General features: G+C 43.2%; 1 protein-coding gene across 1 annotated transcript in view; it reads right to left on the minus strand.

Annotated features, from left to right (window-relative positions):
- Window positions 1-584: 584 nt before the first annotated feature.
- Window positions 585-19,840, minus strand: part of Rgsl1 (regulator of G protein signaling like 1) — a 49,675-nt gene continuing 30,419 nt past the window's right edge. The window contains exons 12-21 of the mRNA XM_042674629.1: window positions 19,297-19,490; window positions 17,592-17,709; window positions 15,480-15,594; window positions 12,329-12,458; window positions 10,600-10,774; window positions 6,810-6,948; window positions 6,330-6,454; window positions 3,708-3,817; window positions 1,846-1,947; window positions 585-655 (exon numbers count right to left, since the gene is read on the minus strand). Coding sequence (XP_042530563.1) covers window positions 585-655; window positions 1,846-1,947; window positions 3,708-3,817; window positions 6,330-6,454; window positions 6,810-6,948; window positions 10,600-10,774; window positions 12,329-12,458; window positions 15,480-15,594; window positions 17,592-17,709; window positions 19,297-19,490 — 1,279 coding nt within the window. The remainder of the gene's footprint in view (window positions 656-1,845; window positions 1,948-3,707; window positions 3,818-6,329; window positions 6,455-6,809; window positions 6,949-10,599; window positions 10,775-12,328; window positions 12,459-15,479; window positions 15,595-17,591; window positions 17,710-19,296; window positions 19,491-19,840) is intronic.

Here is a 19,840-nt window from a genome sequence, read left to right on the forward strand (position 1 = left end):
AGGTGGAAGAGCTAGTAAGGAAACCCAGTCTGCCATTCACAGAGGCTGCTATCTATAATGCGAACCTTCAAGCAAGCTTTTGGTGGTACTCAGCTGTGGTTGCCATGGCCCCTGCAGACCTTCCCAGAGCCCTAACTTAGTTACCATCATTTCACCTTGATGCTTGTACAGAAGTGAGATAGGCTCAATCAGAGTTTGGCAGGCTGGAATGATTCCTGGATTTTTCTACCAGTGTTCTACCAAGCACAATGGCTCCACCTTTTCCACCTTATGCTTCTTGCTGTTAGAGCTGGAATTTGTGGGAAGTTGGGAAACAAAAAGAGTCATTTGGAATACTCTTCCTCCAGCAATACAGGTCTATTGGAAGGTACAGCCAGGGTTTCAACTTCTTAAAAGTACCTGGCCCCATTGGAGGACACTGAACAATCCTTTCCTAACTACCCTGACTCTAGAGGCAGCAGGCCAACTTGATTCTACATGTAGGAGTGTCAGGACTTGAAGTGAGGACTCTGGAAAATTTATCTCATCTCTCACTGGATGCTTGAACATAGCAGCTTTGAGGAGGAGGACTTTCTCTCTCATGCCTATCCTGGGACAGGATTCAGCTGCATGCTAGATGATCTAGCTTTTGGTTGGGTGAAGTTGCTAGAGGAAGCTAAAGAGAAATATAAAGTGACAGAATCAGAGATCATAATACAGAGTTTGTTGGAAGAGCTGTGTGGGAGAATTAATCCAGAAGAGATTTCCCCTCCAGGAAAGGGTTGGGAAAATAAATGTCAAGTTGTTGTACCACTTGTTTGTACTTAGAAACACAACTTGTATGCAGCAATATTGTTTTGTTCCCAAGACAATCTGGATATAAAGGATATGAGGCCCATATATATAGACCCTGGAAGTAAAAGCAAGGAAGTAGGAGGTGGACACCAGAATCAGAAGACCTTCAGGCTGCCTGGGTTCATGGGCCAGGGGTCATGCTTTATAGAGACCTCCCCCATCAGGGTGCAAGACAAGATGTGCATTGTAGGTGGTTCCTACAAGCTGACATTCCATGCCTATGAGAAACAGCAAAGTACCCCTGTCTTCCTCCCCAGGTCAAAGCTAGTAATTGGAATGGAAAGTAAAGGTTTATTGGGAGAGACCAAAAGTAAAATCGAAGGCACAGTTAGTGCTGTTGGATGAGAAATTGATTCCTTGAAGTTGAAGCTAGAGAAGAAAATGTCTGGGAGGTGAGAAACTAAGCAGCAGAAGCCTCCAGAAAGCAGAATAGAGGCACTGTTCAAGCAATATGTGGAGAAAGCAACTATTGGGATGCTACAATGGTCATTAAAGATGGCACATCACACCTGAAATGGGCAGAGTAGTAAACACAGTGTAAGACTAATGGGGAGAAGGGAAGGGATGGTAGGAGAAAAACAAAGGTGGGGTTAACAATGTTCAACAAGAAACGTACTCATTACCTTACTCATGTAACTGTAACCTCTCTGTACCTCATCTTTACAATAAAATTAAATTTTAAACAAGACTAATGGTACCTTCAAGGGGCCAGAAAGAATCCAGAAGATGGGCTAGAGGCATGGCTCAGTAGTAGAGCACCTGCCTAGTAAGTACAAGGATTTGACTTCCAGCTCAACTACCACCAAAAGAATCACATGAGTGTGCAGATAAGACCTGTACCCAGAGCCCACAGAACCCTGGGGAGACCAGGAGAACCACTTGTCACTGATGTCTGCCACTCACGAGCTGTGTGACCTGGAGCAAGTCACTTCCCATTTGGGGGGCAGATCTCCTAAACAGACTGGCCAATCTGGCCTTGAGTCACTGTCTCACTGTGGGGTTGCAACTCACAGTTTTGAGTGGAACTTATTCCATCCCGCTGTGGCTGCTGAGGCCGTATCCACTCAAGACCTCTGATTAAGGAGAACCTTAAGACAGCGTGAGCATGATCACCTGGGGAAGGAAGGGAGCTCATTAAGAACAGCTGACAGAATCGATCTTCCCACGTAAGCACTGCATGTCGTACATCCTCAGATTCCAGGATGTACATGAGAGAATGATATCTAGATCCAAACCTTGCGCCTGGGTTCAGTGGTCTGGGACTGAGAGTGTGAAGTCTTGCTCAAGACCCCTCAGTTCAAGCTGAGACTCTGCAGACCTGGGACCCTGACCTCTTAATTTAGGGCATTCTTGCCACCCGCCTTCTCCTCTTCTTAAAACCAGAAGAGAATTTGGGAAATGACTTCCTTGGAGATCAGCATAGGATGTAAACCAAAGGCTGGAAGCACCTTAGCTCCCACTAAGGGGCATCATTACCAGTCTACCTGAATACTGTTTGCCTGCCCTGCCTACCTGCCTCTCCTTTGTTTCTTACAATTTGTTCTTCATTCATTGTCCTTGTCCCCATCCTAAATAAGAGCGCTCACTCACAGGGATATTTGGCCCTAAGTTCTAAAGAGGTTGTTGGTATTTAGCTGCTGCTAAGGTAAATAAACAAGGATACTGAGTAGTGTTCGTGTATTATTGGCCACTTCAGCCAGGAATGTAGGGATAGAAGTCAGGGTGTCTAGCCAGCCAGCCTTGTTTCCTGTTTGCATGGATTTGGGTCTCCAGGGCACTTCTGCATTCTTAGCATAAAGTGGGATGCATGCATGTGGCAGCTAGTGTGAGAACAGAGGTAGCCATCTGGGTGTATAGACACGACAAGAAAGTGGGTTTGAGCTTGATAAGGAGAATGCTTGGCCCTATCAAAGGGCCGTCAGTTGCTGTCTTTAACATTCCTTGTCCTGGTCAGGCACTGCCTGTCCACCCCTTCTCCTTTATGAAACTTCCTTCAGCTCAAGTATGGATTTGTGTCAAGAAAATATAATGTGTGTGCGCATACATATGTCATATACACACATCATACACATATACATCACATACTTATATACACATATCATACACATAACCACTCAGATATAACCCTATTTATATTTTATCTCTAAGCTTATTTCTATGCTTTCATAAAACGTACATATAGAAGTATGATTATCTATGTGTGTATATATATATATATATATTACATTAAAGCTATATCATGTATTTAGCTTTTAAATTTTTCCACATATCTCTGTATCAAATTGGCTCTTTTCGGATGGTAGAGTTTATTTATTTATTTTCTTTTATGCCGGTACTGGAGGCTGAGCTCGGGCAGGGCCTCATACTCTCACTTGGCTTTTTTGCTCAAGGTTAGCACTCTACCTCTTGAGCCACATCTTTACTTCTGAGATAGTAGACTTTAATGAAGTTCACAAATAGCTGTGGTTGGGGCTGGGAAGGTGGCTCAGTGGCAGAGCGCTTGCCTTGCATGCATGAGGCCCTGGGTTCAATTCCTCAGCACCACATAAGCAAAAAGAAAAAAGCCAGAAGTGGCGCTGTGGCTCAAGTGGTAGAGCGCTAGCCTTGAGCTGAAAAGCTGAGGACAGCACCCAGGCCCAGAGTTCAGGCCCCACAACTGGACCCAAAAAAAAACCCCAAAAAACAAATAGCTGTGGTCACCACCGTGACATGAATCGGGAAGAAGATCATGGGTAAACAGTCTTGTTTCTCTAAGGAGATGCCCACTGGGCCAGCAAACACTCCCAGAACCCCAGAAGGTCATAGAATTCATTATCTCTCATCCCATGTCTCAGTGGCTAGAGAATAGGACCATGAGTCATTGTGGAGCTTACCTGCATTCCAGACAGGGCTCTTGTATATAGTTTTGGGAAGAATTTTTCTCTCCCTGTGCACCTTCCCTACGTAGTGCAAGTAAGAACATACTGCCTTCCAGGAACAAAACCTGTGGGAAGAATGGCTTCTGATCACAGAGGAGACCTGGGTGGGACCAGTCCTCACAGTGTAGGTGTCCAACAGAGACAGGGAGATGATGCTGACCTTTGAGGGCTACCTGTCAGAGGCCCTTCTTCTGAGCTTTCTTCTTTGTGCAGACCTGGCTCAAGTGAGGGCTTGGCCTGTGGGCAAGGCTTTCTTCTGGAACCACCAGTGGATAGAGCCTGTATAGAACTTGCTGTGCCAAAGCTTAGGCTGCCATTTAATCCCTGGGTGCTCATTTGTGCATCAGAGTATAACAATCTCATAACTAGCCAGGCACCCTTGGCTCACGCCTGTAATCCTAGCTACTCAGGAGGCTGAGATCTGAGGATCGCGGTTCAAAGCTAGCCCAGGCAGGAAAGTCCGTGAGACTCTTATCACCGATAAACCACCAGAAAACCAGAAGTGGCTCTGTGGCTCAAGTGGGAGAGCACGTGCCTTGAACTGAAGAGCTGAGGAACAGCGCTCAGGCCCAGAGTTCAAGCCCCATGACTGACAAAAAAGAAAAAAATCTCCTGACTAGTGCCCCCCAGTGCAGGCATCAAATGTCTCTTTCCAGCGTCCCCTCGTGCAGACAGTGTCTGACTGGTTTCTACTTGCTCCTTCCTGACAGCCTGACTCTACCATATTCCTGGAATGCACCCAGGTTCCTCAGACTCATGGTCCATGAACTCTTGTTCTCAAAAGCCCTCACCACATTTGCCATTGCTTCCTCCCTGTTTCCCTAGCTCCTTGTTTTGTCTGCCTTCAGCCAGCCCTGGGATTGGACCCCTCCCCATTTTCCCCCCAACTTTGGTCAGTTCTGGATAAGACTAGATTTATTTTTTATGCTCCCTTGGCTTTGGTGGACTTGCTACCATGCCCCCTCTTCAAGGGGCAGAGTATTCTATTCCTGTTGGTTTCTCCCATTCCAGTTGCTGAACAGTTTCTTTCCCTCTTGGAACTTCCAGTGTGTCACACTTGCATTACTAGTAGCAGTGGTAAGTGCCTAGGAGATCTGGTTTTACCTCTTACTAAGTGATCCTAGGCAAGTCTCTTAGCTCCTCTGAACCTCATTGTCCTTGGGGAAAGCAGGGATACAATAGGGTGCTCACCCCACCTCAGAGGGTTGTTGGAGATGATCTCTTGTTTGATCTTTGGTGGAGATAATTTCTTCACTGGGGATAATACCCACTAATGTGGGTTGTACAATGTAAGCAAGAATGAGAAAGCAAGAAAAGAACCAACTACTCCAGAATCAGGGATTTGAAACCTCCTTGAAACAACTCGGATCTTCCAAAATTCATAAGGAGGGAGCTGAGCTTTCAATCAAGCCAGGAGATACATATATTTTCTAAAAATATCTGATCCTTCAACGGTCTCAGGATGAGTTTGTATTTAGTCCTGGTTAGAAGCACTAGAATGAAGTGCTAGATAGCAATGAAGATTCAAAAGGCTAATTACTTGTCTTGATCAAAGATTTTGTGTATATTTAATTCTGGATTTAAAAAATACTATTTTAGGAACTTAAAAATAAGGATTAGGCTTCGTGGCTGTGGCTCACACCTATAATCCTAGCCACTCAGGAGGCTGAGATTTGAGGATTGCAGTTCAAAGCCAGCCCAGGCAGAAAAGTCCCCAGGAGACTCTTCTCTCCAATGAGCCACCAGAAAACTGGAAGTGAAGATGTGGCCCAAAGTGGTAGTGTGCTAGCCTTGAACAATAGAGCTCAGGGACAGCGCCCAGGCCCTGAGTTCAAGCCCCACAACTGACAAAAAGGTTATTAATGTTAAGCATTTTTTTTACCATTGTTACTATAATAAAATAATTTATTTTTGGAGGACAAGAACCCTAGAAGGCAGAGTTAAATAACGATCCAAGCATTCCTTTAGCGAGGCTTGGGGAAATCTCAGTCACTTGTTCTATGGCCATTGTCATGCCCCAGGTAGAGGACATAAACAAGGGCTAGGGTAGACCCAGGAGTCAGCCAGTGACTAGCTGAGAGAGCTCAGACTTCCCTCTCAGCCAGAATCTTAGCAGAACAGGCTAAGTGGGTATGGGCTGCATGTGCTCCATGGGCATTTTATTGGATTCATTTCTGTGTTTGAGCCTTTTCAGTCTTCTCATCATGTTTTCATTTCTAGTTAGCTGCCACCTTGCCCCTCAGAAAATCCCTCTAAGCCTACTCCCTCAATGAGCCTTCTGTGTCTAAGCAACTGTGTTCGCTTTGACAGAACTGCTCCCAAAGAGCTATAGCCTAGCTAAGAAAAACTCATACCCTTAATCCATAAACACACACAGGAAGAAGAGAGGTAGGAAACCCAGAAGATTTGTTCTTGGTGCCATTCATGCTTCCATCCTTTAGTTCAGGAGTCACTGTGAGGAGCAGAGTAGGCAGAGTAGGATTAGAATGAAACTGGGAACAATGAGACACAGGCCCAGAGGAAGATCGGAAACTATTTTTCTAGCTTGGCAGTCATCAGGTAAGGGGAGATAGTTACCTTTTCCAGAAGTACATAATGACGGGGAAGATAGTCAAGATAGCCCCATGGAAGATGCCCCGGTCCATGTGGCCCTCTGTAATGGCAGCAACGATCGTATCCTTCTGAGACTCAGAGATGTTTACCTACCCACAGAGTGGGGACCTGTCACTTGAGGGGCTCCAGGACAGGCAATTACCTCTTGGTCCCCAGGATCCTCCAGACCACCCCTTGTCTTGAAAGCAAAGCTTTTTTTTTTTTTTTTTTTGTCGGTCATGGGGCTTGAACTCTGGGCCTGGGCGTTGTCCCTCAGCTCTTCAACTCAAGGCGAGCACTCTACCACTTGAGCTACAGCGCCACTTCCAGAAAGCAAAGCTTTTTATGGGCTTGCTAGGGAAAGGCAAGGAGTTGGTTCAGGACTGAGGAGGCACCTGGCAATTCACTTGCAGGATTTTAGCAGGAAAATTCTAGAGGCCCAAGTGGAGGGGGATTCCCCCTTACCCTGAGCTTGGGAGGGATGTCAGAATGAAGGAAGAGCTTCAGGATAATATTAAGTTTTGACCGTAGCAGGATCACATCATTCTCATTATATGCTTTGTTGATCAGCAGCATATGAGCTGAACTCACCATTTCATTAAATCTAAAACAAAAGAGGAGTTAAATTTGAAATAAGCAGGGAGGAGATGACAGCCGAGGTTGGATAGAATAGGCTCAGACCTATTTTGGGCCTGTATATTGAAAAGAAAAAGTAAAGACAGAGGCTGGCACTGATGACTCATATCTATCATCCTAGTTTCTCAGGAGGTTGAGATCTGAGGGTTACCATTCAAAACCAGCCCAAGCAGGAAAGTCAATGAAATTAATCTCCATCAAATTAACCAGAAAAAGTAGAGTTGTGGCTCAAGTGGTAGAGTGCTAGCTTTGAGCACAAAAGTTTAGGGAGAATGTCCAGGCCCTGAGTTCAAGCCCCATGAACATAATAATAATAATAATAATAAAGTGGACCAATTCTGAGCCAGGTTGTGATGTCATCCATTCAATTACAATTCAGCCATTGGCAAATACTGAGTACAACCAATGTATCTGATAATATGCTAACACTCCTTCCAGTGCTTTTCTGTACCACAAACTCCTTTCTCCATTCTGTGTTCTTTTTGTGGTTGGTGGTAGTGGTGGTTGTGGAGCTTGAACTCTGGGTCTAGGCACTGTCCCTACACTCTGCAGCTCAAAGTGAGCACTCTACCTCTTGAGCCACAGCGTCACTTCCAGTTTTCTGAGTGGTTAATTGGAGATAAGAGTCACACCAACTTTCTTGTTTGGGCTGGCTTTGAACGGTGATCCTCAGATCTCAGCCTTCTGAGTAGCTAGGATTACAGGCATGAGCCACCAACGCCCGGCATCTTGTGTCCTTATTTACCTATCTAGGCAAATCAATTCAGCTTTTCCTTCTGAGGATCTCAAAGGCTGAGGATTGTGTTGCTCTTTCCTCTTCTGAACTGGTGTGAAGCTCACCTGGGATGCAGGCAGGCCCCAAATAGTAATGGGAAGCCTCTGGAGCATTTTAGGGAAGAGGGTAACTTGACCTCTTTTTGTGTTTTTTAACAGGCTACTCATTGCTTTGCAAAGCAGAATTTGTAGAGGGCGAGCAAGGCAGCAGATAATAGAGGCAGCAGACATTAGCCTATTCCGACTGATATCTGATGTCGAACTATGCTCCCTACCACCTCCCTGCTACACAGTTTGTCATCTAACCCCTACCTGTCTTCAAAGTTCAGCTCAGGATGCATTTGGGCATGGTAGCCTACACGTGTAATTCCAGCTCCTCTTTTTTTTTTTTTTTTGCCGGTCATAGGGCTTGAACTCAAGGCCTGAGACCGTCCCTGAGCTTTTTGCTCAATGCTAGAGCTCTACCACTTAAGCCGCAGTGCCACTTCTGGCTTTTTCTGTGTATGTGGTACTGAAGAATAGAACCCAGGGCTTCATGCATGCTAAGCAAGCACTTTACCACTAAGCCACATTCCCAGCCCATCAGCTATTCTATTTGAGGGCTAGCCCCGGAAAAAAACTTGAGACCATGTCTGAGTAATAAACTAAGGCAGAAAGGGTTATAGGTGTGGTTCAAGTGATAGAATGCTTGCCTAGCATGCTTGAGGCCCTAAGTTCCAAACCCTAGAAAGTTAGCTTTCTTTGTAGATGGGAGAAAGGCTTAATATGCACAGAATAAAAGAAAGCCAGATAATATATTATAGCAAGTATTCACTGTACATGGTTAGTTTACTTCTGTGGAAATTTAATATCAATAAAAGTATGCGTGGGGTGAAGTTATAGCTAAGCATGTGCTTAGCATGGAAAATCTCTTAGTTTGATCCTCAGCATTCATGCCCCACCCCCCCAAATCCCATGAACATCTGTGACAAGAAAGCGCAGTGTGACAGGAGAATTTACGAACAGAGGAGTATGAATCATCAGAGGTGAGGTTGTATAAAGAGCCTTCCAGTGAGGAACAGTTGGTGGTCTATGTGAAGTTTCTACTGAATGTGTCTGGAAAAATCACTGTACCTTAGGGAGAAGGTAATGGTTTACCAAAATATTTTTCATCCTAAATGCTGACTGGCTTGTTGCTACCTCTGCTCATTGAAGCTCTTCTGGGAAGCATCTTGCAGAAGGACCACTTACAGAACACAGTGACTGCATTATAAATGCATAAAGGACAGGAAAGCTTTTGAGTCTGAGATACTATATTCTGAATTTAAGTTGAGTAGTGATGGTGACTTCATAAACAGTTTTACTCATTCTCCACTTTAAAATACTTATTGGTAATGTGCTTCAGTTATGAAGAGGCTAATGTCGTTATTTTAGTATTTAAAAATAAGCAAAGTGTAAATTCTTTAACAATTGAAGCATGTGGTATGTGAATCTCTAAAGAAATGGCTTAATAGTTCTCTATTGGAATTTACTCATGACAAATTTCTGACTGGCAATTCTTATCTGAAAACCTAATTGGTATAAGAATTTATGTAATAAATATGGATGCAACATAATTCCCAACTAGAATGATGACTCCTGGTTTAGTAACAACATTGTTATTTAATGGGCAGGCCTCAAAAAATTCGTTTCTACTTTAAAAATTCAGAATTCAAGCCAGTTGACAGAATTTGGGATGCAATTTAGAATTTACAGAAGAAAAATACATGACTCTCCTACTAGTGGACTGGCTTTGGCATTACATAAAAAATTGGCAAGTGAATGGGGATGTTCTAATTTTAAAATATCAGTTACATGTCACACATACACATAACTGTTAATTATGACACTTCCTGCCTTTGATGGAAGAGTTAGTGGCCATTTGTGTTATGTAAGAAGACTTCCATATTCATAAATCATGGAATATGTAAATGTCAATACTGGGGACTTAAGAATACTGAAGAACTTTACAACTCTCCATAAAGAATGGTAGAACTTGGTGAAGTGACAGCAAACAGTGGGATTTTTAGAAGATTAGATTCCTACTTGGCAGAGCTGAAATCTCGAAGCCTCACACAAGTTAAACCAGTATTTTGGGGGAAAGTAATTCTTTTTTTATTTATTATTTATTTTTGAGACGGGGCCTTATTATACAGTCTGAGCTGGCCTCAAAACAATGCTCGACAAGAAATGTACTCATAGCTTTACTCATGTAACTGTAACCCCTCTGTACAGCATCTTTACAATAAAATAAAAAACTGTAATCCTTCTCTTCTGTCTTCTGAGTACTATATTACAGGTATATGTCACCACCCTTGCCTTTTAAGGATGACATTGTGGTCGAGATAGGAAATGATCACCAAAGACCCATGAATTGAAGGCTTGGTCTCTAATGTAATATTCAGAGGTGAGTCTTTAGGGATATGATTAGCTCATAGGACTTTCACCCAATCAATGGATTACTGATGGATTCATAATTTGATGACGTTAGTGGGAGGTGGTAGGATCTAGAGGGTGGAGCCTTGTTGGAGGAAGTAGATCGATGCAGGTATGCTTATGAAGCATGTATTTGTCCCCTGTCCCTTCCTCTCTTGCTCTTGCTTCCTGGCCACCATGAAGCGAGTAGACTTTTTCTACCTTGCTTTTCCCCTGTAACATTTCTGCCTTGCCATGGATTTAAAGACAAGGACTATCTGACCTTGGGCTGAAACTCCAAAACCATAAGCCAAAATTAATCTTATCCCCTTTTAAATTGCTTACCTGAGGTATTCTGTCAGGGTGATGAAAAGTGAATGTCACAAAGAGAAAGACAAGAGAAGAAACTTACTTTTCCATTTCACTAAAGAAATATAAATCATTAATTGCAAAGTTGACAATGATAATCCTGTGTCCATATATCCGGCGCTTTGTGAGGACTCCTTCTCCATTCTCAGATTCTGTGTTCCGAGAACCTGGGGACACTGGGGTTGGCCGTCCTGATGGAGTAGGGGATGAGGTGATGTCTAGGAAAGAAAGAGGAAGAAAGTCCAATCTGGTTTGATCAAGACCCTTGTAAACCTGTTAGCCTTTAGCCTGGGTGAAATACGGTGAAGGAAGGAGACTGTGGCCCAACCCCATGGGTCTATGGAAGAGACACTCCTTATCATTGGGTGTCACTGCAAAGACTTGGAGAGCTGAGCATAGAGATGTGATCAACTTCTAAATGGGGAGTGTGTGGGATTGAGAGCAGAGTCCAGGTGGAAGAGCGTTTTTCTAGCAAGCATTTTTCACTCACGCACGCATGCATGCACACACACAGCAGAACCTTGTCTATAATAAAGTCCTGCCAGTGGAAGTATACTCAAATGTCTGTGCATGTATGCTCACACACAGAGATGACCACAAGAATGTTTATTGAACTATAAACAATAGTTATTTTGGGGTCTAGTCAAGTGGAGAGTACAGTTTGGACAATTCTTGTTTCAGGCAAGTAATGTAGAATTGGGCAAACAACATAAAGAAAAAAGCCAAACTTATGAGATGAAGAAATTCATTGAAAAAGCAGAGAGAAAGCTAGAGCACAAGATAGATAAGAATAAGTAAAGGGGGACAGAGAAAGTTCTAGAAGATGTAGATTGCCTAAGCTGTGTGCTGTATCCTTGGCATCTAGCAGAGTGCCACACAGAGGGTCCCCAAAAAACACTGTGAGTGAAGGAATTTGTGAATGAAATAGTTGGCTGTATATATTCAGTGGACCCTTTAGAGAAGAAAAAAACAAGTACAAGATGTATACTGACATTTTAAAAAATGTCCAAGATACGACATTAAGGAAACACCAAGTTACAAATAGAAGTTATGGCATTTTGTGTGAAGGGAGGGGAAATTGGCAGGTAGGTTTATGAAGCATTAGCAATGTTCTCTCTCTCTCTCAGTGGTACTGGGATTTGAAGTTAGGTCCTCTTGATGACTCAGCTTATTTGGCTGGTGCTCTACTATTTAAACCACACCTCTAGCCCAGCCTCTGCCAGTAATTTTGGAGGCAAAGTCTCATGAACTTTTCTACCCAGACTAACTTTGAAGAATGAACCTCTGGATCTTAGCCTCCTGAGTAGATAGAATTCCAGGCTTGAGCTACTAGAGTCGAACAGCAATTTTATCTTATAGGGGAATTTTTACCTGTACCCCTGCCCCCCACCACATTTAAATATATTATATATGTATGTGTATATGTATTGTATATATGTGTGTGTACTCATTTTTATTACTTATTTTAGAAGCATATATTAATTTTACAGGTAGAAAAATATTTTCAAAGAATTTTTAAGACAAAATAAACAATTCAAGGAAATGGTTTTAAAAAATGTGAGACCCCATAGTTCTTTAAATTATTGGTTGTCCACATGCTGGCTGGCTCCCAGAGCAGAGGGCCAGCATGTCTAAGCATAGCTTGGTACCGGGGACCTGGGGTTTTTGCTTGTTCTAGGCTGATGCAGGCCTGACACAGCAATGTACACTGCAGCTACTTATTTGGGCTAAGCCTAGGTTGAGATCTCATCAGGAAAGTGGGATAAACTTACTTTCTTTGACATTGTACATTTCCTGGTGAAGAAAGTCTACGAATTCCTGGAACTTCAAAGGGTTTGACAACCACCTGCGGTACTTGCAGAAACACTTGATGAAGGAGAACATTTTCAGCCAGCCTTTCTCCTTGAGAGGAAAAAAGGGACTTGATATAATAATTAGTTCACCACTATGTACCAGTATCTTGGCATCTATCACATTTAAAACCCTTATAATATGTCTGAGACAGCAGAAAAGGTCAGATAAGTTGATGTTAGGTAAAATTAACCCCAGGATAAGGGTTCAAATGTTTTTTCTTTCTTGCGATTGCTTCTAACATATTTATAAGATGATTTCTTTGTTGCTTTGTATATCCCTCCCCCAAGGCATAACCCCTGTTTTCACTGTATTTGATGTTGGTATAATTTGTGGAGGGGAAGGGAAAAAACAAATCGTTTAAATAGGGATACAGGTGGACCCATTGCAACAATGAGATGTACAAGTCATTATGTTGAAAAACTAACTTTAGGGCTGGGAAGTTGGCTCAGTGGTAGAGCGCTTGCCTTGCATGCCTGAGGCCCTGGGTTCGATTCCTCAGCACCACATAAGCAAGAAGAAAAAAGCCAGAAGTGGCGTGGCGCTGTGGCTCAAGTGGTAGAGTGCTAGCCTTGAGCTGAAGAGCTGAGGGACAGCACCCAGGCCCAGAGTTCAAGCCCCACGACTGGACCCCCCCCCCCAAAAAAAGAAAAGAAAAACAAACTTTACAACTTTGGGCAGGGGGTGGGAGGTGTTGGGGGGGGGGATGGGAAGGGATGGGAAGGGGAAACAAAGGAGGAGGCAACAATGCTTGATAAGAAATGTCCTCATTACCTTGTCCAAAATTGTAACCCCTCTGTACTGTATTGTCACAATAAAAAATTAAAAACAAAACCCTTATAATAAGCCAGATACTAGCAGCTCATGCCTGTAATTCTAGCTACTTGCAGGGCAGAGATCTGAGGATTGAGATTAAAGCCAGACCAGGCAGAAAAACCCATAAGATTCATCTCCAGTTATCCAGCAAAAACAAAACAAAACAAAAAATCCAACAGAAATGGAGGTGTGGCTCAAGTGGTAGAGTTCCAGCTTTGAGTAAAAATTCCAAGAGCTCAAAGTCTTGAGTTCAGTGTCTAATACCAACACACACACACACACACACACACACACACACACACACACACACACACACACACACACACGTGCACAGGAAAATACTTTTTGTGTTCCTTCCTCTCCAGTTTTACTCCCAGCTTAATGGATATTGACAGCCAGAAAGAATGTTGGCCAACAAGTTCAGTGGTTTCAGTCTACAGAGAAGTAACGACAAAGTGTGGAGTCCAGTACAGGAAGTACTGGGGTGCTGAAACTTCCAGTCTTGGAACCAGCTTCTTGATAATTGTATCATTTGGGTCAGTTTGCTTGACCCAGTGTCTGAGATCTGAAGATTAAGATTCAAAGCTAACCCAGGCAAGAAAGTCTGTGAGATTCTTATTGCTAGTCAACCACTAAAAAGCTAGAAGTGGAGCTGTGGCTCAAGTGGTAGAACTCCAGGTCTGAGTGAAAAAAGCTAAGGGACAGCACACAGGCTCTGAGTTCAAGCCCCAGTTGCCTGGGGGGTGGGGGGGGGGCGGTATACTGCTGCATTCAAGCATCGTGCCGGGCACTGAGGTGCTTTAAGTACATAATGGTTTCCTTTAAGTTTAACTAGAGTTCCTGGGGTTAAACCAAGCACCGTAGCTCTGTGCACATTACTCTTTTATTCTTCTTTGTTTATTTTGCTTTAGTTATTTTTTAGAAAGTCTCTTGCTTTGGCCCAGGCCTTCCTGGGGCTCTAACTTTCCCACTTACAGTCTCACATGGCTGGGACTCCAGGCATGCTCACGCATGCCCAGCCATGATATTATTCTTTTAAGCTTCCTGGGTGCTTATAGTGCCCCCAGAGAGTTGGCTCTTACACAGAAGAGATAGGACAAAGTGGCTCCTTTTCTTTTCTAAAGTAGTGGATCAGGGCTGGGAAGGTGGCTCAGTGGTAGAGCGCTTGCCTTGCATGCATGAGGCCCTGGATTCGATTCCTCAGCACCACATAAGCAAAAAGAAAAAAAGCTGGAAATGGCGTTGTGGCTCAAGTGGTAGAGCGCTAGCCTTGAGCCGAAGAGCTGAGGGACAGCGCCCAGGCCCAGAGTTCAGGCCCCACGACCGGACCAAAAAAAAAAAAAAAAAGTGGACCAATGCACCTTGCCGCTATGTTTAGTGATATTTTAGCAGGATCTTTGCACTCAGGTAACACTGGACTTAATTTTTTTCCTGATCCGGGGGCTTGAACTCAGGGCCTGGATGCTGTCCTTGAACTACGTCTGCTTAAGGCTAGCGCTGCACCACACCACTATGAGCCACAGCTCCACTTCTGGTTTTCTGGTGGTTAATTGGAGATAAGAGTCTCATGGACTTTCATGGCTGGGCTGGCTTTGAAACTTGATCCTCAGATCCCAGCCTCCTGAGTAGCTAGGATTACAGGCGGGAACCACAGGCACCTAACTAGGACTCAAATGTTTCTCTGATCTATCTGACTTTGAAACACATTGAGTGAGAGAATTTTTAACAGGAGACAGGTATTTTACTTTCCAAACACAAAAGAAGACTTTCCTAAGTAACATTCTTGTTTCCTGTTTCTCCCCGGCCCTCCCCCCTCTTTTTTTTTCTGTGATGGGGACAAAGAACGAACTAGAGCATCATGGGTAGACAGAAGAGAGCATGCTCTGTTTGCTGGGAGCTGCCTGTCTACAGAACATTGCCCCCCGGTCAGACAGTGAGGTGCTCGACTTAGCAGTAGGGGCTTCAGTTCTAGTGAACAGTTTTGTAAACCAGTCTAATTTGGGTGCAGAGTATCTTAGTGAAGCCGCTTGGCCATATGACTGGTGATTGGACAGCCCAGGTCTGACGAATAAGCCCATGGCAGTTAATGAACAGCTTCATGGCCCTGTGTCTAACCCTCATGTCCATCTCCCAGTTGGTTCTGAGTACAGGAGAGAAGGGGACTTCAATGCCCAGTATAACAACTTCTCTCAACCTCTGATTCTTCTGTCTTTCTTGGCCTCGGCCAAGAAAGTTTTCAAGTTCTTTCTTACTCACCTGGCATTTCTGTAGGTTGACGGCTGTCTTCGAGGGCTTCCTAGGGAAAGCTGGTGCCACTGGTTCTAACTCTGTAATAACACGAGCTGGGAACAGTTGCTGGTATTCTACTAACCTGACAGAAGAAGGATCAAGAGCATCAACGGATTCTTGTGGATATGCCCACCAATACATGACTGGATGAAGAAAATGTAGTACATATATATATAGTGGACAATTGTTCAGCCGCAAGAAAAGAATAACATTGCTATTGGTAGCAAAATGGATGGAAGTACCAATTATCATGTTAAGCGAGATAAACAAAGCTCAGTAAAACAAATAATCACATTTTTACTAATCTGTAGAATCTAGATCCACTTCCCAAATATGGCGTAATTGTAAAACAGGGACTGTTTTATGGTGAAAGAACTAGTATTCTGAGGAGATGGTGTTGGATGTGAATATTATAGTAGTATATTGATATGTATAAATATAAGTGTATATATATGACTAACTCAAAATTGTCAAAATGCAGGAGGAAGCGAGGGAAGGTAGGCATGAAAGAGGAATAAAAGGAGTGAATTTGGTCAAAGTATATATACATATTTTAAATATCACAATAAAACACCTTGGTACAATTAATTTGTAATAATAATATATATATATTTTTAATTTTTTGGGGGGGTCCTGTTGTGGGGCCTGAACTCTGGGCCTGGGCGCTGTCCCTCAGCTCTTCAGCTCAAGGCTAGCGCTCTACCACTTGAGCCATAGCGCCACTTCAGCTTTTTTCTTTTTTCTTATGTGGTGCTGAGGAATCGAACCCAGGGCCTCAGGCATGCAAGACAAGCGCTCTACCACTGAGCCACCTTCCCAGCCCCAATAACATATTTTTTTAAGTATAGCAAAGAAGGAAACAACTTGACACATCTAATAGCCAATAGCAAACTTTCCCTCAGCTTTTGGAGGTAGCTGCAGTGAGCAGGGAAAAAACAGTAACACTCAAAGTACTCATTCTGTGTGTTTGTCTGTGCTGGTCCTGGGGTTTGAACTCAAGGCTTGGATGCTATTCCTGAGCTTTTGTGCTCAAGGCTAATGCTCTACCAGTTGAGCCACAGTTCCACTTCTGGCTTCTGGTGGCTAATTGGAGATAAGAATCCAGACTTTTCTGCCCAGGTTGGCTTTGAACCATGATCGTCAGATCTCAGCTTCCTGAGTAGCTAGGATAATAGACATGAGTCACCATCATAGGGCTTCAAAAGTCTTCCTGTGACCATGTTAATGCTTTACTAATGTCAGCTTGTCTTTCTTTTTTTTTTTTTAATACTAAAGTTTTATTCCTCTCCACAATGTTTCTTTTCTTCCATAAGGTTTTTTTCATAACAACATAAAACTTTGATGCCTTGTCTTGAGTGGTGACACAACTCAGCCTGAACCCGTATTCTGAAATCAAACTTTCCTTTGAACTATTCTGTTGCATTGCTTTGCTTTTCTTTTTATTTTTTTGGGGGGCTCTGGTTGTGGGGCCTGAACTCTGGGCCTGGGTGCTGTCCCTCAGCTCTTCAGCTCAAGGCTAGCGCTCTACCACTTGAGCCACAGCGCCACTTCCGGCTTTCTCTTTCTGCTTATGTGGTGCTGAGGAATCGAACCCAGGGCCTCAGGCATGCAAGGCAAGCGCTCTACCACTGAGCCACCTTCTCAGCCCCTGCATTGTTTTTCTTTCATGAGCCATTTTTTGCAGCGTAATATAATATTGATGAATTATAGCTTTTTTTTCTGGAAGAGACCTACTAAAAGATCTAAATTAAATCTTGCCTTTCCAAGTTATTTTTTAGGAATCTATATGCTAATTTCACTTATGTAATAATTCCATGCTTCTGGAATTTATATGTTGAATTTTGGCCTGTCTTTTCTGATCAACAACGTGTTAGCAATGAGATAGATTGTATGATTGTGTAGTGCCTATGTGTGTGTGTGTGTGTGTGTGTGTGTGTGTGATGTGGTGTGTCTTGTGGGCAGAAAGGAAATTGTGCTATTCCTGTTGGAGCAGATATCTGGCAATAAGAATTGGGTTAGGAGACCTTTGATGACTACATCTTTACCTAGAAGAAATGGCTGCCTCCCCGACATACTCACCACTTTTCTTCCAGAGATTTCATCACGCAGCCCTGGAGCATTAACAAGGCTGTGGTGGTGACTTCGCGCATTTGGGTGATTTCCTTCACTATAGGGGCATCGCACTGTAGCAATTCCTCTGTAAAGAAGGGGGCGGGGGGCGGGGGGGAACTGTTCTGGACTCCCAATGCTGAGGAGTCTCGGGAGTCCATTGCAATCTCCCAGAATCCTGTGCTCTCTATAGTCCCATTCTGTGCCCACCACAATTAGAAAAATCTTCCATGTGTACTTGGAATGTTACATGCAAATGCCTTTGTATCTAAACATGTTAATCCCATTCCACTTGTCAAAGATGAGGACTTAGGGAAAAATAAAGTTGTTAATGACTCTTTTCTGCCATTGGTATGATTCTTTTGATTTAGGAAGGTAAGAGTAAAGAATTAAAATTAAATTTCTGGGGCAGAGAGAGAACTCAAAGTAACAAATACATATACTAAGCAACATGGTTCTCCAGGTGTTTGCAAGTGGCACCTTCTTTAGTGAGACTTGAAGAACATATTAGGGAGAGGAAAAGACAACAAAAAACATTAAAAAAAAAGAGAACTTGACATGGTAAGATGCAACAAATACTTTGTTAGAAATGAAGATTTGCTGATACAGGCCTAGTGCACATGACTATAATCCTAGCTCTTGGCAGGCTGAGATAGGGAAATCCTAAATTCAAGGTTAGCCTGGGCTACATAGCAGGATCCTGCCTCAAAAATGTTTTTACAAAACAGCAAAGGCTTCGTAATTTTACCTCTTTCTCTGTTTTTACATTTAGGCCCTTATCTTGGCTAACAGCAAGCAAAAATCACCCCAAGTCCCCATTCTCTTCACTGGTGACTAAAGAGAAAACTCTAGCTTTGCTTTGCATATAGATTTGCTGACACCCTCCCCCCCACCCCTCATGGAGTTGTGCTCACTACCCTCCAATGTTTCTTTAGACAAGTTACTTGCAACCTCTGTTTTTTGCCAACATGAGGTTTCATGGACCAGGTTTATCTTTCCACTTTAGACAAGAAAACAAGACAAAACTTCTGAAAGATTCTCACGCAAATAGTTCTTTTACCTAGCACAATTCCCAATTTGTTGAGGGCATACACTGCAGTTTTACATATAACCAGCCCTGGCCTGTGTATCTTAACTGTCGCCTTGATTTGATAGTCATATGGCTCATGCCTATAATCCTAGCTACTCAGCAGGGTAAGTGCTGAGGACCATGGTTTGAAGCCATCTTGGGTAGGAAAGTCTATGAACCTATCTTCAATTAATCACTAAAAAGCCAGAAGTGGAGCTGGGACTCAAGTGATAAGAGTATCAACTTTGAATGAAAAAAGGTAAGGGACAGTGCCCAAGTCCTGAGTTTATGCTCTAGCACAATAGAAATAATAAAAATAAAACAGGAAGTATAGCTATTTATCCCTAGCTTGCATGGATTTGATTAAGTTGTACTGTTTGGATAAAATGAAACGAGAGGATAGATGTGGTTGTATCTTGTAATCCTTTGCTACTTTGGATTTGTTGTCTGGTTTCACTACTGAGACTTGCTCGATACTGCCCCGGTGTGGCCACTGCTCAGTTTGGCTCAATCTGGGAGATTCCAGATAATGTTCCTAGAATCTAAGGGGGAAGAAGGCTGGGCCTGGGGCGGGGAGGGGGCGGGGACTGAGGGGGGGGTGCATACCAGGAGGGACATGGCTATGGAAGAAAGTCTTGGTTAAATTTTCCAGTTCCGCCTTATAAATCTTTTCATTTGTCTCTGTAGTGACCTTTTGTACGGCTAACAAGAATTGCAGTGGGGCTTCAGAGTCCCGGTCTCTGAGAAACTCCCTGAAGAAATCCAAGTGCTGTGGATTTAGGATGATTTCTGGAAAGTTTCTAGAAAATAAGAGAGTGTTATTAGTGGTGGAAAAAAGAATGAGGAACCTAAATTTTGTTCTGATTAGAAAATGGGGCTGTAGGATTTTTACCCATGTGAGAAGAGCCTTGTGGAGAGGTTGATTGTCTATTCTCTTGGAGACAAACTTGAACTTTGAACTATCCTTCCCCTAAGATCAGAAAAATCATTCAACAACTTCAATGGAAGAAGAGGGGAGATATTTTTAAGGGGCAATTTGTTTTTCCAAAGGAAATGTGTCTTCCATTATAGATTCAAAACAACTCCCCACTGGCACAGTCATTTCTATGAAGCAGAATATGATTATCAGTAATTGATTTATATTTCTAAG

The sequence above is a fragment of the Dipodomys spectabilis genome, unplaced genomic scaffold (genome assembly GCF_019054845.1).
Source record: "Dipodomys spectabilis isolate Male_0828 unplaced genomic scaffold, ASM1905484v1 ptg000019l, whole genome shotgun sequence".
Taxonomy (NCBI): domain Eukaryota; kingdom Metazoa; phylum Chordata; class Mammalia; order Rodentia; family Heteromyidae; genus Dipodomys; species Dipodomys spectabilis.